General features: G+C 48.1%; 1 protein-coding gene across 3 annotated transcripts in view; it reads right to left on the bottom strand.

Annotated features, from left to right (window-relative positions):
• HDGFL3 (HDGF like 3) overlaps positions 1-25321 on the bottom strand; it is a 141709-nt gene that overhangs the window by 25259 nt on the left and 91129 nt on the right. For 2 of the 3 annotated variants that reach the window (XM_063925968.1, XM_063925966.1), the window contains exons 4-5: positions 25025-25036; positions 15736-15900 (exon numbers count right to left, since the gene is read on the bottom strand). In XM_063925968.1, the coding sequence (XP_063782038.1) occupies positions 15736-15900; positions 25025-25036 (177 nt within the window). The remainder of the gene's footprint in view (positions 1-15735; positions 15901-25024; positions 25037-25321) is intronic. The other variant, XM_063925967.1, reaches the window with a different exon arrangement.

Here is a 25321-nt window from a genome sequence, read left to right as displayed (position 1 = left end):
TCCATACTGGCCTGCATGCACAGCCGACGGGGCCCCAGCGATGAACGAGCGCGGGGCCGCGCATCGTTCATCGCTGGTACCTCCACACTCAAAGATATGAACGTTATCTCGTTCAATAATGAACGAGATCGTTCATATCTTTGAGGAATATCGGCCAGTGTGTAGGGCCTATTAGTGTGCCTTGTGGACCGAGGTTGTGAATGCCTGGTATAGATTGATGAATTTGCCCTGGCTGTATATCCACTTATGTCATAGTATGTACCACTGACATGGTATGGTTTGCCATTTCAGCTTTTATCCTACATGAACCTGGTTCTGTCCATTAGATAAGGGCAACTGGATGTGGTTTTCAACTATTTGTGATGGAAAGGAAGTAAATATTTTATACATTTTTTTACTTTAACAGAACTGCAGTGAAAGTCAGGTGAAAACTTGTTATCTTCATTTTTCATGTATAAAATTATTTAATGTTCTGTACAGTTGTCTTAAAGGCAAGCATTACAGCAAAGTCTATCTTGACTGCAGATATATTTGAGCAGGTTCAGGAATAAATAAATACATCACATGACACTACATAGCCAATAGTATGTAGAAAACCCTCCTAGTCAGTGTGTTTGCCCATTTCAGTAACACCCATTGCTAACGGTTGCATAATATCAAGCTTACAGTTCTATATTCAAACAAAAGTAGTAGAATGGATCAGTGACTAACTGCGACTTTTGTGGCGTCATAGGATGCCATGGTTCCTGCAAGTCAATCTGTCAAATCTGTACACTGCTAGAGTTGTAATTACAACTGAAAGTGCTGTTGTTGTGAAGTGGATACTTCTAGGTGCTCAGCTGCAGAGTGATAGGCCACACAAGCTCACAGATTGGGACCGCCGAGTGCTGAAGTGGGTAGCATGCAATAATGCTGTAACATCACAACAAGAGCTGTTTGTCAGGAGCTTCATAAATTGGTTCTCCAAGGCCGAGCAGCTGCACACAAGCCTGAGATCTCCATTGCACAATGCCAGATGGAACAGAGTACGTCACTTCACCATCTTATTCTGGAGAAGTGGATAAATGTTTTATTATGTAATGACGATTCATACTCCACCATACTCCTCTACACTGACATATGGATCCTGAATTGCATGGTGCCAGAATACCTCATGCTTGCAAGCATATTGCCAATTGTAAAGTTTGGTGGTGGAAGAATAACGGTCCAGTTCCAGAATGACAATGCTCCTGTGCATAAAGCAAGGTCCATCAAAGAAGAGGTTTGCATAGGTTGGTTAGATGCAATTTGACTGGATGACACACAGCACTGACTGTACTGAATACCTTTGGAATGCCAACTGCAAATTAAGCCTTACTGTCTAATGGGCCCTACACATTGGCCGATCTGCCGCCGAGCTGCCCGACGGCAGATACGGCCGACCCGGGGGCAGTGACGGGGGGAGTGAAGTTACTTCACTCCCCCCGTCACACAGCTCCATAGAAGTGCAGGCAAATATGGCCGAGATCGTCCATGTTGGCCTGCATGTACAGCCGACGGGGCACCAGCGATGAACGAGCGCGGGGCCGCGCATCGTTCATAGCTGGTGCCTCCACACTGCACGATATGAACGTTATCTCGTTTATTAATGAACGAGATCGTTCATATCATGCAGTGATGTCGGCCAGTGTGTAGGGCCTATAACATCAGTGCCCAATCTAACTATAGCCATTGTGGCTGAATGGACACAAATTCTCAAAGCCATGTTCTAAAATGTAGTGGGAACACTTCCCATTAGAGTGGAGCCTAAAATAGCACAGTGGGGCATTCAAATCCATAAACAGCTCTGGGCCTCTAAGCCTAGGCTGTTATTAAAAAATGAAGGGGGGGATGGACGACAACTGTGTGGCGTTTACCTCTATCTACCAATAATCAGCACCAGGCTGAACCAGCCGGGAGGCTGATGCTAAAGCAGGGAGGCACACTGTGCTCCAAACTGGTCATGCCAGAGCTGGAATACCCAGGGAAGTGGGGACCCCTCCTCCCAAAAAATGGGGTCCCCCCTCCTCAAGGACACACCAGCCCAATACATTGGTGAAAGAGGGCAGTGTGGGAGTGGGAGTTTTTATTTATTAAAATAATAGCAAATTCTGTGCAGTGCCTTTATTTTGTTTAAGATTTTTTGACAGACTACAGGTTTCAGTGGGCCATTAATGTCCGGGTATGCTGGCACTTGTGTTTCAACAAGGGTCATCATACCACAGCAGGCTTTCTGGGATCTTTAAAAAATAAGATTTTACTTACCGATAAATCTATTTCTCGTAGTCCGTAGTGGATGCTGGGGACTCCGTCAGGACCATGGGGGATAGCGGCTCCGCAGGAGACAGGGCACAAAAGTAAAAGCTTTAGGATCAGGTGGTGTGCACTGGCTCCTCCCCCTATGACCCTCCTCCAAGCCTCAGTTAGGATACTGTGCCCGGACGAGCGTACACAATAAGGAAGGATTTTGAATCCCGGGTAAGACTCCTACCAGCTACACCAATCACACTGTACAACCTGTGATCTGAACCCAGTTAACAGCATGATAACAGCGGAGCCTCTGAAAAGATGGCTCACAACAATAATAACCCGATTTTTGTAACAATAACTATGTACAAGTATTGCAGACAATCCGCACTTGGGATGGGCGCCCAGCATCCACTACGGACTACGAGAAATAGATTTATCGGTAAGTAAAATCTTATTTTCTCTGACGTCCTAGTGGATGCTGGGGACTCCGTCAGGACCATGGGGACTATACCAAAGCTCCCAAACGGGTGGGAGAGTGCGGATGACTCTGCAGCACCGAATGAGTGAACTCCAGGTCCTCTTTAGCCAGGGTATCAAATTTGTAGAATTTTACAAACGTGTTCTCCCCCGACCACGTAGCTGCTCGGCAGAGTTGTAATGCCGAGACCCCTCGGGCAGCCGCCCAGGATGAGCCCACCTTCCTTGTGGAATGGGCCTTGACAGATTTAGGCTGTGGCAGGCCTGCCACAGAATGTGCAAGTTGAAATGTGCTACAAATCCAACGAGCAATCGTCTGCTTAGAAGCAAGAGCACCCAGTTTGTTGGGTGCATACAGGATAACAGCGAGTCAGTTTTCCTGACTCCAGCCGTCCTGGAAACCTATATTTTCAGGGCCCTGACAACATCTAGCAACTTGGAGTCCTCCAAGTCCCTAGTAGCCGCAGGTACCACAATAAGCTGGTTCAGGTGAAACGCTGACACCACCTTAGGAAAAAACTGGGGACGAGTCCGCAGTTCTGCCCTGTCCGAATGGACAATCAGATATGGCTTTTGTGAGACAAAGCCGCCAATTCTGACACTCGCCTGGCCGAGGCCAGGGCCAACAGCATGGTCACTTTCCATGTGAGATATTTCAAATCCACAGATTTGAGCGGTTTAAAATGTGATTTGAGGAATCCCAGAACTACGTTGAGATCCCACAGTGCCACTGGAGGCACAAAAAGGGGGTTGTATATGCAATACTCCCTTGACAAACTTCTGGACTTCAGGAACTGAAGCCAATTCTTTCTGGAAGAAAATTTACAGGGCCGAAATTTGAACCTTAATGGACCCCAATTTGAGGCCCATAGACACACCTGTTTGCAGGAAATGCAGGAATCGACCGAGTTGAAATTTCTTCGTGGGGCCTTCCTGGCCTCACACCACGCAACATATATTCGCCACATGTGGTGATAATGTTTTGCGGTCACCTCCTTCCTGGCTTTGACCAGGGTAGGAATGACCTCTTCCGGAATGCCTTTTTCCCTTAGGATCTGGCGTTCCACCGCCATGCCGTCAAACGCAGCCGCGGTAAGTCTTGGAACAGACCTGGTACTTGCTGAAGCAAGTCCCTTCTTAGCGGCAGAGGCCATGAGTCCTCTGTGAGCATTTCTTGAAGTTCCGGGTGCCACGTCCTTCTTGGCCAATCCGGAGCCACGAGTATAGTTCTTACTCCTCTACGTCTTATAATTCTCAGTACCTTGGTTATGAGAAGCAGAGGAGGGAACACATACACCGACTGGTACACCCACGGTGTTACCAGAACGTCCACAGATATTGCTTGAGGGTCTCTTGACCTGGCGCAATACCTGTCCAGTTTTTTGTTCAGGCGGGACGCCATCATGTCCACCTTTGGTCTTTCCCAACGGTTCACAATCATGTGGAATACTTCCCGATGAAGTCCCCACTCTCCCGGGTGGAGGTCGTGCCTGCTGAGGAAGTCTGCTTCCCAGTTGTCCACTCCCGGAATGAACACTGCTGACAGTGCTATCACATGATTTTTCGCCCAGCGAAGAATCCTTGCAGTTTCTGCCATTTCCCTCCTGCTTCTTGTGCCGCCCTGTCTGTTTACGTGGGCGACTGCCGTGATGTTGTCCCACTGGATCAATACCGGCTGACCTTGAAGCAGAGGTCTTGCTAAGCTTAGAACATTGTAAATTGCCCTTAGCTCCAGTATATTTATGTGGAGAGAAGTCTCCAGACTTGATCACACTCCCTGGAAATTTTTTCCCTGTGTGACTGCTCCCCAGCCTCTCAGGCTGGCATCCGTGGTCACCAGGACCCAGTCCTGAATGCCGAGTCTGCGGCCCTTTAGTAGATGAGCACTCTGCAGCCACCGCAGAAGAAACACCCTTGTCCTTGGAGACAGGGTTATCCGCTGATGCATCTGAAGATGCGATCCGGACCATTTTTCCAGCAGATCCCACTGAAAAGTTCTTGCGTGAAATCTACCGAATGGAATCGCTTCGTAAGAAGCCACCATTTTTCCCAGGACCCTTGTGCAATGATGCACTGACACTTTTCCTGGTTTTAGGAGGTTCCTGACTAGCTCGGATAACTCCCTGGCTTTCTTCTCCGGGAGAAACACCTTTTTCTGGACTGTGTCCAGAATCATCCCTAGGAACAGCAGACGTGTCGTCGGAAACAGCTGCGGTTTTGGAATATTTAGAATCCACCCGTGCTGTCGTAGAACTACTTGAGATAGTGCTACTCCGACCTCCAACTGTTCTCTGGACCTTGCCCCTATCAGGAGATCGTCCATTTTCTTTGAAGAAGAATCATCATTTCGGCCATTACCTTGGTAAGGACCCGGGGTGCCGTGGACAATCCAACCGGCAGCGTCTGAAACTGATAGTGACAGTTCTGTACCACGAACCTGAGGTACCCTTGGTGAGAAGGGCAAATTGGGACATGGAGGTAAGCATCCCTGATGTCCCGGGACACCATATAGTCCCCTTCTTCCTGGTTCGCTATCACTGCTCTGAGTGACTCCATCTTGATTTGAACCTTTGTATGTAAGTGTTCAACTATTTCAGATTTAGAATAGGTCTCACCGAGCCGTCTGGCTTCAGTACCACAATATAGTGTGGAATAATACCCCTTTCCTTGTTGTAGGAGGGGTACTTTGATTATCACCTGCTGGGAATACAGCTTGTGAATTGTTTCCACTACTGCCTCCCTGTAGGAGGGAGACGTTGGTAAAGCAGACTTCAGGAACCTGCGAGGGGGAGACGTCTCGAATTTCCAATCTGTACCCCTGGGATACTACTTGTAGGATCCAGGGGTCCACTTGCGAGTGAGCCCACTGCGTGCTGAAACTCTTGAGACGACCCCCCCCCCACCGCACCTGAGTCCGCTTGTACGGCCCCAGCGTCATGCTGAGGACTTGGCAGAAGCGGTGGAGGGCTTCTGTTTCTGGGAATGGGCTGCCTGCTGCAGTCTTCTTCCCTTTCCTCTATCCCATGGCAGATATGACTGGCCTTTTGCCCGCTTGCCCTTATGGGGACGCAAGGACTGAGGCTGAAAAGACGTTGTCTTTTTCTCCTTTATACGGCAATACTTCCATGTGCCGTTTGGAATCTGCATCACCTGACCACTGTCGTGTCCATAAACAACTTCTGGCAGATATGGACATCGCACTTACTCTTGATGCCAGAGTGCAAATATCCCTCTGTGCATCCCGCATATATAGAAATGCATCCTTTAAATGCTCTATAGTCAATAAAATACTGTCCCTGTCAAGGGTATCAATATTTTCAGTCAGGGAATCCGACCAAGCCACCCCAGCGCTGCACATCCAGGCTGAGGCGATCGCTGGTCGCAGTATAACACCAGTATGTGTGTATATACTTTTTAGGATATTTTCCAGCCTCCTATCAGCTGGCTCCTTGAGTGCGGCCCTATCTGGAGACGGTACCGCCACTTGTTTTGATAAGCGTGTGAGCGCCTTATCCACCCTAAGGGGTGTTTCCCAACGCGCCCTAACTTCTGGCGGGAAAGGGTATACCGCCAATAATTTTCTATCGGGGGAAACCCACGCATCATCACACACTTCATTTAATTTATCTGATTCAGGAAAAACTACAGGTAGTTTTTTCACACTCCACATAATACCCTTTTTTGTGGTACATGTAGTATCAGAAATATGTAACACCTCCTTCATTGCCCTTAACAAGTAACGTGTGGCCCTAAAGGAAAATACGTTTGTTTCTTCACCGTCGACACTGGAGTCAGTGTCCGTGTCTGTGTCGACCGACTGAGGTAAAAGGACGTTTTAACGCCCCTGACGGTGTTTGAGACGCCTGGACAGGTACTAATTGGTTTGCCGGCCGTCTCATGTCGTCAACCGACCTTGCAGCGTGTTGACATTATCACGTAATTCCTTAAATAAGCCATCCATTCCGGTGTCGACTCCCTAGAGAGTGACATCACCATTACAGGCAATTGCTCCGCCTCCTCACCAACATCGTCCTCATACATGTCGACACACACGTACCGACACACAGCACACACACAGGGAATGCTCTGATAGAGGACAGGACCCCACTAGCCCTTTGGGGAGACAGAGGGAGAGTTTGCCAGCACACACCAAAAACGCTATAATTATACAGGGACAACCTTTATATAAGTGTTTTTCCCTTATAGCATTTTAATATATATATTCATATCGCCAAATAAGTGCCCCCCCCTCTCTGTTTTAACCCTGTTTCTGTAGTGCAGTGCAGGGGAGAGCCTGGGAGCCTTCCCACCAGCATTTCTGTGAGGGAAAATGGCGCTGTGTGCTGAGGAGAATAGGCCCCGCCCCCTTTTCGGCGGGCTTCTTCTCCCGTTTTTCTGAGACCTGGCAGGGGTTAAATACATCCATATAGCCCCCAGGGGCTATATGTGATGTATTTTTAGCCAGAATAAGGTACTATCATTGCTGCCCAGGGCGCCCCCCCCAGCGCCCTGCACCCTCAGTGACCGCTGCTATGAAGTGTGCTGACAACAATGGCGCACAGCTGCAGTGCTGTGCGCTACCTTATGAAGACTGAAAAGTCTTCTGCCGCCGGTTTCTGGACCTCTTCACTTTTCGGCATCTGCAAGGGGGTCGGCGGCGCGGCTCCGGGACGAACCCCAGGGTGAGACCTGTGTTCCGACTCCCTCTGGAGCTAATGGTGTCCAGTAGCCTAAGAAGCCAATCCATCCTGCACGCAGGTGAGTTCACTTCTCTCCCCTAAGTCCCTCGATGCAGTGAGCCTGTTGCCAGCAGGACTCACTGAAAATAAAAAACCTAACAAAACTTTTACTCTAAGCAGCTCTTTAGGAGAGCCACCTAGATTGCACCCTTCTCGGCCGGGCACAAAAATCTAACTGAGGCTTGGAGGAGGGTCATAGGGGGAGGAGCCAGTGCACACCACCTGATCCTAAAGCTTTTACTTTTGTGCCCTGTCTCCTGCGGAGCCGCTATCCCCCATGGTCCTGACGGAGTCCCCAGCATCCACTAGGACGTCAGAGAAACAATACTATTTAACAATTTACTTTCACTATTACTTCTACACCTAAAGCCCAGGGTGTGTAGAGAAGAACCCTGTGCTTTCAGCCTAGGGCTGGTTGCCCTTGGGGAGGGGCACTTCCCTAGGCCCTGGGCTGATCAGTTTGGCAAGGGAATCCCACACTGTTTCCTCTTGCTACAGTGTCAGCCACCCTGGCTGGTTCAGTCTGGTTCTGGTTATTGGAAAGTAGGGGGTACCGCCCACTATTTCCTCATGCCTAATTTCTATACCAGCCTAGGCTCAGAGGCACAGGGATTTTACTATTAACCATAAACACATTTTTTACTATAATACAGAGCTGGCCAAACCAGTCCTCGAGATCTACCAACAGTTCACATTTTACAGACCACCTAGCTGGTGCACAAGTGTAGTCATTACTAATTAAGATGTGCTGCATTCATTCCTAACTGACAATTCTACAGATCTCCAGGAGGCCTGGAAAACATGAACTGTTGGTAGATCTCGAGGACCGGTTTGGCCAGCCCTGCTATAATAAAACCTGCACAGATCTTAGTGATCTGTGCAGTGATAACACTTTGCAGTAGATTGATGGCGGATGTGCCATTTTATATGCTGTAGTGGGATCCGGTCTGAATATCGACAGTATCTAGGTCGACAATGTTTAGGTCGACCACTATAGGTCGACAGTCACTAGGTCGACATGGATGGAAGGTCGACAGGGTTTCTAGGTCGACATGTGCTAGGTTGACAGGTCTAAAGGTCGATATGAGTTTTTCAATTTTTTTTCTTTTTTTGAATTTTTTCATACTTAACGATCCATGTGGACTACGATTGGAACGGTAAAGTGTGCCGAGCGAAGCGGTAGCGGAGCGAAGGCACCATGCCCGAAGCATGGCGAGCGGACGCGGTGCACTAATTTGGGATCCCGGTCACTCTAAGAAGAAAACGACACCAAAACCCCACAGGTTCTGTGGCTGGCTGACTTCAAGCCTGCATGTCACCAGGTTTTAATCAGCCACAGAACCTGTGTAATTCATGAGTGTCCTAGTTTAAAGGGCTAGTATGGTCAGCCTACTTCAGGGCTGGCCAAACCAGTCCTCGAGATCTACTAACAGTTCACATTTTCCAGACCACTTAGCTGGTGCACAGGTGTAGTCATTACTAATTAAGATGTGCTGCATTCATTCCTAACTGACAAATCTAGAGATCTCCAGGAGGCCTGGAAAACATGAACTGTTGGTAGATCTCGAGGACCGGTTTGGCCAGCCCTGGCCTACTGTACCAGTCTGTTACACATTCTAAGATATTGTCTTGATCACAGGTTCTCAAACTCTGTCCTCAGGACCCCACACAATGCATGTTTTGCAGGTCTCCTCACAGACTCACAACAGAAATAATTAGCTCCACCTGTGGACCTTTTAAAATGTGTTAGCGAGTAATTAATACACCTGCTGGATTACCTGCAAAACATGCACTGTGTGGGGTCCTGAGGACCGAGTTTGAGAACCTGTAGTCTAGATGTTACTGATGCCCCCATATTCTTAACCAAGTTCCCCTACCAAATCACAATCTTGTTGAAGATGTAAGTCTCACACTGATTCTTCTCTGCAATCCACACTGGGTGGAAATGCTCCAAGATAATTCTGTAGTGGCTACATATCATTAGATTGTATAAAGAAAAAATGGTAGGTACCCTCTGACCCTAGCTTCTGGCTAATTGTGCTTCCACATATTCATTCCACGTGCAAAATGTCACTTTTCATGTGCTGATTTTTTTTTAGTTATGTTATCACTATGATTAGTGCTATGTTTCCATAATAAACAGAACAGCAGATAAGCTGGCACAATTGATCAGTGCCACTGACCGTTTCATACCTGACAACACCACTTCTTTACCCTGTTTGCTTAATAGCAGTGGCGATAATGATGGTGGCACATAGCGCCTCCATCATTCAGATTATTACCTTGAATTCATACATGCAGGGAACTGGTAACTGCTGCACATAATGGGGGAGATTGAAATGTCTGAAAAGTCGGTTGGGTGTCTGTTTTCCTGTCTATTAGATAGGAAAAAACAAACTCCCAACTGACTTTTCAGACATTTGAATCTCCCCCAATGTGTGCAATTACTGGAGATACAGGTAACAGCCCTTCATACATCAACCCCCTTGTGTAAGCAGCATAGTCTGTGACTAGAGCTTCCTATTGGCCTCGATAGATCTGTCACATAATCAATGAGACATACCCCACGTACCCCATCTTTGATGGATGAAGGAAACCATATATTGGTCAAAAAGGTACATTCTTCTGCTACTGGGGAATGCCAGATTTTAATCTGACACAATTCATTGTAGTATATTAAATAATAAGAATTTACTTACCGATAATTCTATTTCTCGGAGTCCGTAGTGGATGCTGGGGTTCCTGAAAGGACCATGGGGAATAGCGGCTCCGCAGGAGACAGGGCACAAAAAGTAAAGCTTTCCGATCAGGTGGTGTGCACTGGCTCCTCCCCCTATGACCCTCCTCCAGACTCCAGTTAGGTACTGTGCCCGGACGAGCGTACACAATAAGGGAGGAATTTTGAATCCCGGGTAAGACTCATACCAGCCACACCAATCACACTGTACAACCTGTGATCTGAACCCAGTTAACAGTATGATAACAGCGGAGCCTCTGAAAAGATGGCTCACAACAACAATAACCCGATTTAGTTAGCAATAACTATGTACAAGTATTGCAGATAATCCGCACTTGGGATGGGCGCCCAGCATCCACTACGGACTCCGAGAAATAGAATTATCGGTAAGTAAATTCTTATTTTCTCTATCGTCCTTGTGGATGCTGGGGTTCCTGAAAGGACCATGGGGATTATACCAAAGCTCCCAAACGGGCGGGAGAGTGCGGATGACTCTGCAGCACCGAATGAGAGAACTCCAGGTCCTCTTTTGCCAGGGTATCAAATTTGTAGAATTTTACAAACGTGTTCTCCCCCAACCACGTAGCTGCTCGGCAAAGTTGTAATGCCGAGACCCCTCGGGCAGCCGCCCAAGATGAGCCCACCTTCCTTGTGGAATGGGCCTTAACAGATTTAGACTGTGGCAGGCCTGCCACAGAATGTGCAAGTTGAATTGTGCTACCAATCCCACGAGCAATCGACTGCTTAGAAGCAGAAGCACCCAGCATTGTTGGGTGCATACAGGATAAACAGCAAGTCAGATTTCCTGACTCCAGCCAACCTGGAAACTATATTTTCAGGGCCCTGATAACATCCAGCAACTTGGAGTCCTCCAAGTCCCTAGTAGCCGCAGGTACCACAATAAGCTGGTTCAGGTGAAACGCTGACACCACCTTAAGGAGAAACTGGGGACGAGTCCGCAGCTTTGCTCTGTCCGAATGGACAATCAGATATGGCTTTGTGAGATAAAGCCGCCAATTCTGACACTCGCCTGGCCGAGGCCAGGACCAACAGCATGGTCATTTTCCATGTGAGATATATCAAATCCACAGATTTGAGTTGTTTAAACCAATGTGATTTTTTAGGAATCCCAAAACTACGTTGAGATCGCCCAGTGCCACTGGAGACATCAAAGGGGCTGTATATGCAGTACTCCCTTAACAACTTCTGGACTTCAGGAACTGAAGCCAATTTCTTTCTGGAAGAAAATCAACAGGCCGAAATTTGAACCTTAATGGACCCAATTTGAGACCCATAGACACTCCTGTTTGCAGGAAATGTAGAAATTAACCTAGTTGAAATTCTTCCGTGGAGCCTTCCTGGACTCACACCCTGGCACATATTTTCACCTAAGTGGTGATAATGTTGTGCGGTCACCTCCTTCCTGGCTCTGACCAGGGTAGGGATGACCTCTTCCGGAATGCCTCTTTCCCTTAGGATCCGGCGTTCACCCGCCTTGGCGTCAACGCAGCTGCGGTAAGTCCCGGAACAGACACGGTTCTTGCCGAATCAAGACCCTTCTTAGTATCTCTTGAAGTTCCGGGAACCAAGTCCTTCTTGGCCAAACCGGAGCCACGAGTATAGTTCTTACTCCTCTCCTTCCTATCATTTTCAATACATTGGGTATGAAAAGCAGAGGATGGAACACATACACCGACTGGTACACCGACGGTGTTACCAGAGCGTCCCAGCTATTGCCTGAGTGTCTCTTGACCTGGCGCTTCAGGTGGGACGCCATCATAACCACCTTTGGTCTTTCCCAACGGTTTACAATCATGTGGAAACTTCCAGATTAAGTTTCCACTTTTCCGGGTGGAATTCATTTATGCTGAGGAAATCTTCCCAGTTGCCCACTCCCGGAATGAACACTGCTGACAGTGTTATCACATGATTTTCCGCCCAGCGAAGAATCCTTGCTGTCATTGCCCTCCTGCTTCTTGTGTCGCCCCGTCTGATAACGTGGGCGACCGCCATGATGATGTCCTACTGGATCAGCACCGGTTGACTTTGAAGCAGGAGTCTTCCTAGGCTCAGAGCATTGTAAATTGCCCTTAGCTCCAGTATATTCATGTGGAGAGAAGTCTCCAGACTTGACCACACTTCCTTGGAAATTTTTTCCCTGTGTGACTACTCCCCAGCCTCTCAGGCTGGTATCCGTGGTCCCCAGAACACAGTCCTGAATGCTGAGTGTGCTGCCCTCTAAAAAATGAGCACTCTGCAGCCCCCACAGAAGAGACACCCTTGTCCTTGGAGACAGGATTATCCGCTGATGCATCTGAAAATGCGATCCGGACCATTCGTCCAGCAAATCCCCTGAGATCTGCCGAATGGAATCGCTTCGTAAGAAGCCACCATTTTTCCCAGGACTCCTGTGCATTGATGCACTGATACTTGGCCTGGTTTTAGGAGGTTTCTGACTAGGTCGAATAACTCCTTGGCTTTTTCCTCCCGGAGGAACACCTTTTTCTGGACTATGCCCAGAATCATTCCTAGGAACAGCAGACGTATCGTCGGAAAACAGCTGCGATTCTTGGAATATTTAGAATCCAGTCGTGCTGTCGTAGAACTACTTTAGATAGTGCTCTTCCGACCTCCAACTGTTCTCTGGAACTTGCCCTTTTCAGGATATCGTCCAAGTAAGGGATAATTTAGATGCCTTTTTTCTTTGAAGAAACATCTTTTCGGCCATTACCTTGGTAAAAGGCCCGGGGTGCCGTGGATAATTCAAACGGCATCGTCTGAAACTGATATTGACAGTTCTGTACCACGAACCAGAGGTACCCTTGTTGAGAAGGGCAAATTTGGACATGGAGGTAATCCTTGATGTCCAGGGACACCATATAGTCCCCTTTTTTCCGGTTCGCTATCACTGCTCTGAGTGACTCCATCTCGATTTGAACCTTTTATGTAAGTGTTCAAAGATTTCAGTTTAGACTATGTCTCACCAAGCCGTCTGGCGTCAGTACCACAATATAGTGTGGAAAAATAATACCCTTTTCCTTGTTGTAGGAGGGGTACTTTGATTATCACCTGCTGGATATACAGCTTGTGAATTGTTTCCAATGCTGCCTCCCTGTCGGAGGGAGCCGTTGGTAAAGCAGACTTCAGAAACCTGCGAGGAGAAGATGTCTCGACTCTCCAATCTGTACCCCTGGGATAATACTTGTACTATCTAGGGGTCAACCTGCGAGTGATCCCACTGCGCGCTGAGACTCTTGAGACTACCCCCCCACCTTGAGTCCGCTTGCATGGCCCCAGCGTCATGCTGAGGACTTGGCAGACGCGGTGGAGGGCTTCTTTTCCTGGGAAGGGGCTGCCTGCTGCAGTCTACTTCCCTTACCTCTATGTCTGGGCAGATATGACTGGCCTTTTGCCTGCATGCCCTCATGGGAAAGGAAGGATTGAGGCTGAAAAGACGGTGTCTTTTTCAGCTGAGATGTAACTTGGGGTAAAAAGGTTGGATTTCCCAGCTGTTGCCGTGGTCCCCAGGTCCGATGGACCGACCCCAACTAACTCCTTCCCTTTATACGGCAATACTTCCATGTGCCGTATGGGATCTGTATCACCTGACCACTGTCGTGTCCATGACATCTTCTGGGTGATATGGACAACGTACTTATCTTGATGCCAGAGAGCAAATATCCCTCTGTGCATCTCACGTACATATATATAGAATGCATCCTATTAAATGCTCTATATGGATAAAATATTTTCAGTCAGGGAATCCGACCAAGCCAACCCAGCACTGCATCTCCAGGCTGATGGCGATCGCTGGTCGCAGTATAACCACCGTATGTGTGTATATACTTTTTAGGATATCTTTCCAGCTTCCTATCAGCTGGCTCCTTGAGGGCGGCCGTATCTGGAGACGGTAACGCCACTTGATAAGCGTGTGAGCGCCTTATCACCCTAAGGGGTGTTTCCCAACGCGCCCTAATTTCTGGCGGGAAAGGGTATAACGCCAATATTTGCTATCGGGGTAACCCCACGCATCATCACACACTTCATTTTATTTTATCTGATTCAGGAAAAACTACAGGTAGTTTTTTCACTCCCACATAATACCCTTTTTTGTGGTACTTGTAGTATCAGAAATATGCAACACCTCCTTCATTGCCCTTAACGTGTGGCCCTAATGAGAAATACGTTTGTTTATTCACCGTCGACACTGGATTCAGTGTCCGTGTCTGTGTCTGTGTCGACCGACTGAGGTAAATGGGCGTTTTTAACGCCCCTGACGGTGTTTCTGAGACGCCTGGACCGGTACTAATAGTTTGTCGGCCGTCTCACGTCGTCAACCGACCTTGCAGCGTGTTGACATTCTCACGTAATTCCCTAAATAAGCCATCCATTCCGGTGTCGACTCCCTAGAGAGTGACATCACCATTACAGGCAATTTCTCCGCCTCCTCACCAACATCGTCCTCATACATGTCGACACACACGTACCGACACACAGCACACACACCGGGAATGCTCTGACAGAGGACAGGACCCACACTAGCCCTTTGGGGAGACAGAGGGAGAGTTTGCCAGCACACACCAAAACGCTATAATTATATAGGGACAACCTTATATAAGTGTTTTCCCTTATAGCATCTTTATATATATCTCAATATCGCCAAAATCAGTGCCCCCCCTCTCTGTTTTAACCCTGTTTCTGTAGTGCAGTGCAGGGGAGAGCCTGGGAGCCTTCTCTCCAGGCTTTCTGTGAGAGAAAATGGCGCTGTGTGCTGAGGAGATAGGCCCCGCCCCTTTTTCGGCGGGCTCGTCTCCCGCTATTTAGTGAATCTTGGCAGGGGTTAAATATCTCCATATAGCCTCTGGGGGCTATATGTGAGGTATTTTTCGCCAAAAAAGGTTTTCATTTGCCTCCCAGGGCGCCCCCCTCCCAGCGCCCTGCACCCTCAGTGACTGCCGTGTGAAGTGTGCTGAGAGGAAAATGGCGCACAGCTGCAGTGCTGTGCGCTACCTTTAGAAGACTGCAGGAGTCTTCAGCCGCCGATTCTGGACCTCTTCTTACTTCAGCATCTGCAAGGGGGCCGGCGGCGCGGCTCCGGTGACCATCCAGGCTGTACCTGTGATCGTCCCTCTGGAGCTGATGTCCAGTAGCCAAGAAGCCAATCCATCCTGCACGCAGGTGAGTTCACTCCTTCTCCCCTAAGTCCCTCGTTGCAGTGATCCTGTTGCCAGCAGGACTCACTGTAAAATAAAAAACCTAAGCTAAACTTTCTCTAAGCAGCTCTTTAGGAGAGCCACCTAGATTGCACCCTTCTCGGCCGGGCACAAAAATCTAACTGGAGTCTGGAGGAGGGTCATAGGGGGAGGAGCCAGTGCACACCACCTGATCGGAAAGCTTTACTTTTTGTGCCCTGTCTCCTGCGGAGCCGCTATTCCCCATGGTCCTTTCAGGAACCCCAGCATCCACAAGGACGATAGAGAAAAATGGTTACACTTTCACTTTATTCCAAATCACCTTTGAAGTGTAGGACTTCTTCCTCTTGGAAGCTGCTTTTTCATTCTTCCTTTTGCCCTTCCCATCCTCCTCCACCTGATCCCCCTCTTCCTCGCTGCTGCCGTCAGCAGCATTGCCTCCATCTCCATCTCCTTCTGTTTCTGATGAGCTCTGTTGCTGGATTGCCTTGAATACATCAGAAAAATGCAGAGATCTACCAACATATAATTCTAATAAAGTTCAGAAACTGCCTATGGTTGATAGGAGGCTGTGGCATTAGTAATGTATTGTACATGCACGGCAGGGGGAATCCATTTGGTGGTAACTCTCAGTTTCAGGTGTCTCAGCCACTAGGGAATGTACACTGTCGGGGCTCAAATTGCATCATTATATTTTGTGTACAATGTAAAACTCATGACAGTGTTTTCTAGCATAAAACGTACAGACTGTCCATGCTTCCTCCATCTGACTACAATGAGAGCCTAAAGGGGTAATTGTGATCAAGACACTATTAGAAATCAATGCATTATTTCTCACTAGCATGGTATGCCCTGTGAAGCAATCATCAAGAAAAGCTACCAATCTGCTATTGAAAACAGTATGAGCTCCAAATGCTATAGACAGAAACCGTCTACCAGTAGCAGTGTCGGACTGGGACATAAAGGGCCCACCGGGGGAATGCTGTTGTAGGGGCCCATGCTTAAGGGTGTGGCCAGGCTCCACTAAGTCGTGGCCAGCCACCACAGAGGTTTGGCTAACCATTACAGAGTTGATGTTCTGTACCATTTGGTAAATATATAATAAACCGTATTCTTGTGAAGTATAATGTAACATAAGTATAATGCATAATTCAAGTGCACTAAGATACTGTAGAGTCTGGAATCTGATCCCTAGAGGAGAAGGAAGGCCCACAGGCCCGTGGGGCCTACCGGTGGTTTCCCCTGTTCCCCTGTGGGCCAGTCCGACCGTGACCAGTAGGATCTTACTTACTAGGTCAGGAGAAATTACTTCTGCTGGATTTCAGATATCAGGTTTTTTATTCTTCCACAATGGGGGTTATTATTCAGAGTTGTTAGCAAACCAAAAAAGTAAGCAATTGGGCAAGACTTTATTGCACTGCAGGTGGGGCAGATGTAACATGCCTCTCATGACTCCACCTCCCCCTCACTTCCACTAACTGTAGGGGTACCCCAAGGTTCTGTCCTTGGTCCTCTTCTCTTCTCTCTCTATACGTCCTCACTAGGTAAGCTCATTAGTTCTTTTGGTTTCCAATATCACCTCTACGCTGATGACACCCAAATCTATCTTTCCTCTCCAGACCTCTCCCCTGGTCTCCTCACTCGTATCTCCAACTGTCTCTCTGCTACCTCTTCCTGGATGTCCCAGCGCTTTCTTAAACTTAACATGTCTAAGACCGAGCTGATCATCTTCCCTCCCTCCCGCATAACCTCACCTCCTACAATCTCATTATCTATTGATGGCACTACTATCTCCTCTAGCCCCCAAGTGCGCTGTCTTGGAGTAATCCTTGACTCCTCCCTCTCCTTCAAACCACACATTCAGCACCTCTCACAAACCTGCCATTTTCATCTAAAAAATATTTCCAGGATCAGACCCTTTCTGACCCAGGATGCTACTAAGACCCTTATCCACTCACTGGTCATCTCCAGACTGGACTACTGTAATCTGCTCCTGGCTGGCATTCCTGACAAATACCTCTCTCCACTCCAATCTATCCTCAATGCTGCTGCCCGGCTCATCTTCCTCACCAAACGCACTACGTCCACCTCTCCTCTCTTACTAGACCTTCACTGGCTCCCCTTCCCTTTCAGAATCCATTTCAAGCTTCTCACACTCGCTTACAAAGCCCTCACCCACTCCTCTCCCATCTACATCTCTGACCTTATCTCCCTTTACACTCCCACCCGTCCTCTTCGTTCTGCTAATGCACGCCGACTCTCCTGCCTACGGATTACTTCCTCCCACTCCTACCTCCAAGATTTCTCACGTGCTGCACCACTTCTTTGGAATTCCCTACCTCTCCCCCTCTCTACAAAACTTAAAACGGGCTCTCAAGACCCACTTCTTCACCAAACCCAGCTAAATCTCATCCTAACCCTCTGTGCTACGCTCTCTATGTACCCCAACTGTGTCACCCCTGTCTGTCTACCCCTCCCCTTTAGAATGTAAGCTCTCACGAGCAGGGCCCTCTTCCCTCATGTGCTTATCCTTTCTTACTTTAATAATCTTCAACTGCATTAAATCTAGCAGTCATCTGCCACCTGATATTTATTCCAGTGTCATCTGCTGATGTAACTATGTTTATTTACCCTGTACTTGTCCTATACTGTCATCAACTGTAAGTTGCTGTTTTCCTGTTTGATTATTTGTTTATGTATTCTGTAATTGGGCGCTGCGGAACCCTTGTGGCGCCATATAAATAAAGGATAATAATAATAATAATAATAAACGTGCAGAGAGAGTTAGATTTGGGTGGGTTATTTTGTTTCTGTGCTGGGTATATACTGGCTGCTTTATTTTTACACTGTAATTTAGATTTCAGTTGGAACACACCCCACCCAAATCTAACTCTCTCTGCGCATGTTACATCTGCCTCTCCTGCACTGCACATGGGGGGTAATTCAGACCTGAGCACTAGGCTGCGTTTTCGTACAGCGGGTGATCAGGTCTAAACTGCGCATGCACCACAATGCGCAGGCGTGTCGCACGTGTACAAAGCGGATTGCCGCTCATTGATGGGTTTGTTTGAAGGATCCATTTGCACGGGCATTCGCAAGGAGATTGACAGGAAGGAGGCGTTTGTGAGTGTCAACTGACCGTTTTCTGGGAGTGTCTAGAAAAATAAGATTTTACTTACCGGTAAATATATTTCTTGTAGTCCGTAGTGGATGCTGGGGACTCTGTAAGGACCATGGGGAATAGACGGGCTCCGCAGGAGACATTGGCACTTTAAGAAAGAATTTAGATTCTGGTGTGCTCTGGCTCCTCCCTCTATGTCCCTCCTCCAGACCTCAGTTAAGGAAACTGTGCCCGGAAGAGCTGACATTACAAGGAAAGGATTTTGGAATCCAGGGCAAGACTCATACCAGCCACACCAATCACACCTTATAACTTGTGATAAACTTACCCAGTCAACAGTATGAACAACAACAGAGCATCAGTTCAACCCTGATGCAACAATAACATAGCCCTTATTACAGCAATAACTATATACAAGTATTGCAGAAGAAGTCCGCACTTGGGACGGGCGCCCAGCATCCACTACGGACTACGAGAAACAGATTTACCGGTAAGTAAAATCTTATTTTCTCTAAAGTCCTAGTGGATGCTGGGGACTCCGTAAGGACCATGGGGATTATACCAAAGCTCCCAAACGGGTGTGAGAGTGCGGATGACTCTGCAGCACCGAATGAGCAAACACAAGGTCCTCCTCAGCCAGGGTATCAAACTTGTAGAACTTTGCAAAAGTGTTTGAACCTGACCAAGTAGCCGCTCGGCACAGCTGTAATGCCGAGACCCCTCGGGCAGCCGCCCAAGAAGAGCCCACCTTCCTTGTGGAACGGGCCTTAACTGATTTTGGCAGCGGCAATCCAGCCGCAGAATGAGCCTGCTGAATCGTGTTACAGATCCAGCGATCAATAGTTTGCTTTGAAGCAGGCGCACCAAGCTTGTTGGAAGCATACAGGATAAACAAAGAGTCTGTTTTCCTGACTCTAGCCGTTCTGGCTACATAAACCTTCAAAGCCCTGAACACATCAAGCAACTCGGAATCCTCCAAGTCAGTAGTAGCCACAGGCACCACAATAGGTTGGTTTATATGAAAAGATGAAACCACTTTTGGCAGGAATTGTGGACGGTTCCGCAACTCTGCTCTATCCGCATGGAAAACCAGATAGGGGCTTTTATGTGACAAAGCCGCTAATTCTGACACACGCCTAGCCGAAGCCAAGGCTATCAGCATGACCACCTTCCACGTGAGATATTTAAATTCCACCGTTTTGAGTGGTTCAAACCAGTGGGATTTCAGGAAACTCAACACCACGTTAAGATCCCAAGGTGCCACTGGAGGCACAAAAGGGGGCTGAATATGCAGCACTCCCTTTACAATGTCTGAACTTCAGGTAGAGAAGTCAACTCCTTTTGAAAGAAAATGGATAGGGCCGAAATCTGGACCTTAATGGACCCCAATTTTAGGCCCAAATTCACTCCTGACTGTAGGAAGTGAAGGAAACGGCCCAGCTGGAATTTCTCCGTAGGGGCATTCCTGGCCTCACACCAAGCAACATATTTTCGCCATATACGGTGATAATGTTGAGTTGTCACGTCCTTCCTAGCCTTTATCAGCGTAGGAATGACCTCCGCCGGAATGCCTTCTTCCGCTAGGATCCGGCGTTCAACTGCCATGCCGTCAAACGCAGCCGCGGTAAGACTTGGAACAGACAGGGCCCCTGTTGCAACAAGTCCTGTCTTAGATGAAGAGGCCACGGGTCCTCTGTGAGCATTTCTTGCAGATCTGGATACCAAGTCCTTCGTGGCCAATCTGGAACAATGAGTATCGTTCTCACTCCTCTTTTTCTTATCATTCTCAGTACCTTGGTATGAGAAGAAGAGGAGGAAATACATAGACCGACTGGAACACCCACGGTGTCACCAGGCGTCTACAGCTATCGCCTGAGGGTCTCTTGACCTGGCGCAATACCTCTGCAGTATTTTGTTGAGGTGTGATGCCATCATGTCCACCTGTGACAGTACCCATCGACTTGCAGTCTGTGCGAAGACTTCCTGATGAAGTCCCCACTCTCCCGGGTGGAGGTCGTGTCTGCTGAGGAAGTCTGCTTCCCAGTTGTCCACTCCCGGGATGAACACTGCTGACAGTGCGCTTACGTGATTTTCCGCCCAGCGAAGAATTCTGGAGGCTCGCTACCCTGCTCCTTGTGCCGCCTTGTCGGTTTACACGAGCCACTGCGGTGTTGGTGTCTGACTGAATCAGAACCGGTTGGTCGCGAAGCAGGGTCTCCGCTTGACGTAGGGCGTTGATACGGCCCTTAGTTCCAGGATGTTGATGTGAAGGCAAGTCTCCTGACTTGACCACAGACCTTGGAAATTTCTTCCCTGTGTGACTGCTCCCCACCCTCGGAGGCTTGCATCCGTGGTCTCCAGGACCTAGTCCTGAATGCCGAATCTGCGGCCCTCGAGAAGGTGAGCACTCTGCAACCACCACAGGAGAGACACCCTGGCCCTGGGGGATAGGGTGATTAACCGATGCATCTGAAGATGTGATCCGGACCACCTGTCAGGTAAGTCCCGTTGAAAGGTCCTCGCATAGAACCTGCCGAAGGGAATGGCCTCGTATGATGCCACCCTACTTCCCAGGACTCGAGTGCAGTGATGCACTGACACCTGTTTTGGTTTTAATAGGTTCCTGACCAGTGTCATGAGCTCCTGAGCTCTATCTATCGGGAGATAAACCCTTTTCTGGTCTGTGTCTAGAATCATGCCTAGGAAAGGCAGACGAGCCCTAGGAACCAACTGCGACTTTGGAATATTTATAATCCAGCCGTGTTACCGTTACACTTCCAGAGAAAGTGCTACGCTGATCAGCAACTGCTCTCTTGATCTCGCTTTTATGAGGAGATCGTCCAAGTATGGGATAATTGTGACTCCTTGCTTCCGCAGGAGTACCATCATTTCCGCCATTACCTTGGTAATTATTCTCGGTGCCGTGGAGAGACCAAACGGCAACGTCTGAAATTGGTAATGACAATCCTGTACCACAAATCTGAGGTACGCCTGATGAGGTGGATAAATGGGGACATGAAGGTATGCATCCTTTATGTCCAGAGACACCATAAAATCCCCCCCTTCCAGGCTTGCGATGACCGCTCTCAGCGATTCCATCTTGAACTTGAACCTTTTCAGGTATATGTTCAGGGATTTGAAATTCAATATGGGTCTGACCGAACCGTCCGGTTTCGGGACTACAAACATGGTCGAATAATAACCCCTTCCTTGTTGAAGGAGGGGAACCTTGATCACCACCTGTTGAAGATACAATTTGTGAATTGCAGTTAACACTATTTCCCTCTCGTGGGGGGAAGCCGGCAGGGCCGTCGGTGAGGGGGCATCTCCTCGAAGTCCAGCTTGTATCCCTGAGACACAATATCTATTGCCCAGGGTTCCAACAGGGAGTGAACCCACTTGTGGCTGAAATTTCGAAGACGTGCCCCCACCGGGCCTAGCTCCGCCTGTGGAGCCCCAGCGACATGCGGTGGATTTTGTAGAGGCCGGGGAAGACTTCTGTTCCTGGGAACTAGCTGTGTTGTGCAGCTTCTTTCCTCTGCCCCTGCCTCTGTCAAGAAAGGACGCACATCGGACTTTCTTGTTTCTTTGTGATCGAAAGGACTGCATTTGATAATGTCGTGCTTTCCTAGGCTGTGCTGGAATATAAGGCAAAAGATCAGAATTACCAGCTATAGCTGTGGAGACCAGGTCCGAGATCCCTTCTCCACACAATCCTCAGCCTTGTAAGGTAAACCTTCCATATGCCTCTTAAGTCGGCATCACCTGTCCATTGCATGTTCCACAGGACACGTCAAGCAGAAATCGACATAGCGTTGACTCTAGAACCCAGTAGACTAATGTCTCTTTGGGCATGTTTTATATATATATATATATCTAAGACAGCATCTTTTCTATATATATATATATATATATATATATATATATATATACATATATATATACATACTAGGGTCTCAATCTCTGCCGATAAGGTATCTGTCCACGCTGCTACAGCGCTATAAACCCATGCCGACACAATCGCCGGTCTGAGTAGAGTACCAGAATGTGTGTAAATGGACTTCAAAGTACTTTTATTGAATGCTATCTGCAGGATCCCTGAGGATAGCTGTTGAGTCAGCGCTACCTTTTGGGCAAACGTGACACCCTAGGGGAAGATTCCCATCGTATCCTGGCCCTAGCAGGGAAAGGATACTCCCTGAGAATTCTTTGTGGGAAACTGCAGTCTCTTGTCTGGAAATTCCCGGTCTTTTTCTTCATGAGAGGAGGGAAATTTACCTCAGCTTTCTTCCCCTTAAACATGTGTACCCTTGTGTCAGGGACAGATGAGTCATCAGTGATATGCAAAACATTTTTATTACAATAATCATATATTGAATACTTTCCTGCCATTTTGGCTGTAACTTTGCATTATCGTAGTCGACACTGGAGTCAGACTCCGTGTCGATATCAGTGTCTATTATTTTGGATAGTGAGCATTGAGAGACTCTGAAGGTCTCTGCGACATAGGGACAGATATGGGTAGATTCCCTGTCTGTTCTCTAATCTTTTGTGCAATAATTTTACCTTAGCACTTAATTTCACATATCCAAACAGGTGTCGGCGTTGTCGACGGAGACACCACTCACACACACATTTGCTCCATCTCCTCCTAGGGGAGCCTTTTACCTCAGACATGTCGACACACACGTACCGACACATCACACACTCAGGGAATGCTCATCTGAAGACAATTCCCCCACAAGGCCCTTTGGAGAGACAGAGAGAGAATATGCCAGCACACACCCCAGCGCTATAAACCCAGGAATAACACAGTAACTTAATGTTAACCCAGTAGTTGCTGTTTATATAGATTTTTGTGCCTAATTATGTGCCCCCCCCCCCTCTCTTTTTACCCTCTTCTACCGTGTATCTGCAGGGGAGAGCCTGGGGAGCTTCCTCTCAGCGGAGCTGTGGAGAAAAAATGGCGCAGGTGAGTGCTGAGGAAGAAGCCCCGCCCCCTCGACGGCAGGCTTCTGTCCCGCTTAAATATAAATTTTCTTGGCGGGGGCTCATACATATATACAGTGCCCAACTGTATATATGTGTACTTTTGCCAAAAGAGGTCCATATGCTGCCCAGGGTGCCCCCCCCCCTGCGCCCTGCACCCTTACAATGACCAGAGTATGTGAGGTGTGTTTGGAGCAATGGCGCACAGCTGCAGTGCTGTGCGTTACCTCATGTGAAGAACGGCCGCCGATTTCGAAGTCTTCTTGCTTCTCATACTCACCCGGCTTCTGTCTTCCGGCTCTGCGAGGGGGACGGCGGCGCGGCTCTGGGATCGGACGACGAGGGTGAGATCCTGTGTACGATCCCTCTGGAGCTAATGGTGTCCAGTAGCCTAAGAAGCAGGACCTAGCTTCAGAGAGTAGGGCTGCTTCTCTCCCCTCTGTCCCACGATGCAGGGAGTCTGTTGCCAGCAGAGCTCCCTGAAAATAAAAAACCTAACAAAATACTTTCTTACAGCAAGCTCAGGAGAGCTCACTGAACAGCACCCAGCTCGTCCGGGCACAGATTCAAACTGAGGTCTGGAGGAGGGACATAGAGGGAGGAGCCACAGCACACCAGAATTTAAATTCTTTCTTAAAGTGCCCATGTCTCCTGCGGAGCCCGTCTATTCCCCATGGTCCTTACGGAGTCTCCAGCATCCACTAGGACGTTAGAGAAACGCAGGCATGTTCAAGCGTTTGCAGGGAGCGTTGCTTACGTCAATTCTGGTCCCGGACAGGCTGAAGTGATCGCAGCAGCTGAGTAAGTCCTGGGCTGCGCAGAGACTGCACAAGATCTGTTTGTACAGGTCTGCTACACATGCGTTTGCACACTTGCACAGCTAAAATACACTCCACCTGTAGGCGGCGACTATCTGATCGAAGCAGTGCAAAAATCGCTTGCTAGCAAACAGGTCTGAATTAGGCCCATGGTTTTGTACAATTGCTAACTTTTTTGGTTTGCTAATAACTCTGAATAACCCCCAATGTGCTAAGTACAAGAATTATATGTGCCATGTAGCAGATCCTACTCTGCTTTTGTAAGTACTGTAGGTTTAAGGTAAGTACTGTCTTCAACCTCCAGGATTAGCAGGAAAGCTTTTCAGCAACATTAGAAAAGAAACAAAGGGGGGAATTCAGTTGCCAGCAATTTGTTCACCCTCCCGAATCTCCACGACACCCAATGCACTTTATGGCAGCAGGTTCTCGCTCAAAAGTATTTGAACTCCATGAGGTAGCAAGCACTTTTAAGCGGAAGTGGTGCAAATCGGGTCAGGTGAAAAGTACGCTGCAGCAATAGCAATTCGCCACCTTTGCCCACAATTGAATACCCCCCACATGTGGGACATTTCTGAAGACGTTTTCTTGTTTCTTGCAAAGCATTCTACCACAGTTCCCTCCACAACAAATGGTCATGTGTCCACTGAACTGGCTTGTACTGTATCACATATCACGGTGCTCACCTTCAGATGCATCTGGAAAAAAAATGTATATATTCTTTATTAGTCTTTGCTTTTATTATTTCATTACTATATACAAAGAGTGATTTAGACAGCTTTTTAACAGTCCCATCACTTTACCAACTATTTGAACCAGGGCCGGATTAAGGTTTGTGGGGGCCCCAACAATACAACTGACAACGCCCCCCCGTGCCACCACTATGCTACCAATAAAATTTACACCACAAGCGCCGCACCACTATGCTCAGCTATGTAAAATAGCTATAATTCTGTTCATGTTGCCCTTGTGACAACAACAGG

Source organism: Pseudophryne corroboree, chromosome 6 (genome assembly GCF_028390025.1).
Source record: "Pseudophryne corroboree isolate aPseCor3 chromosome 6, aPseCor3.hap2, whole genome shotgun sequence".
In the NCBI taxonomy this organism is placed as follows: Eukaryota; Metazoa; Chordata; class Amphibia; order Anura; family Myobatrachidae; genus Pseudophryne; species Pseudophryne corroboree.
This window is presented reverse-complemented; position numbering and strand designations above follow the sequence as displayed.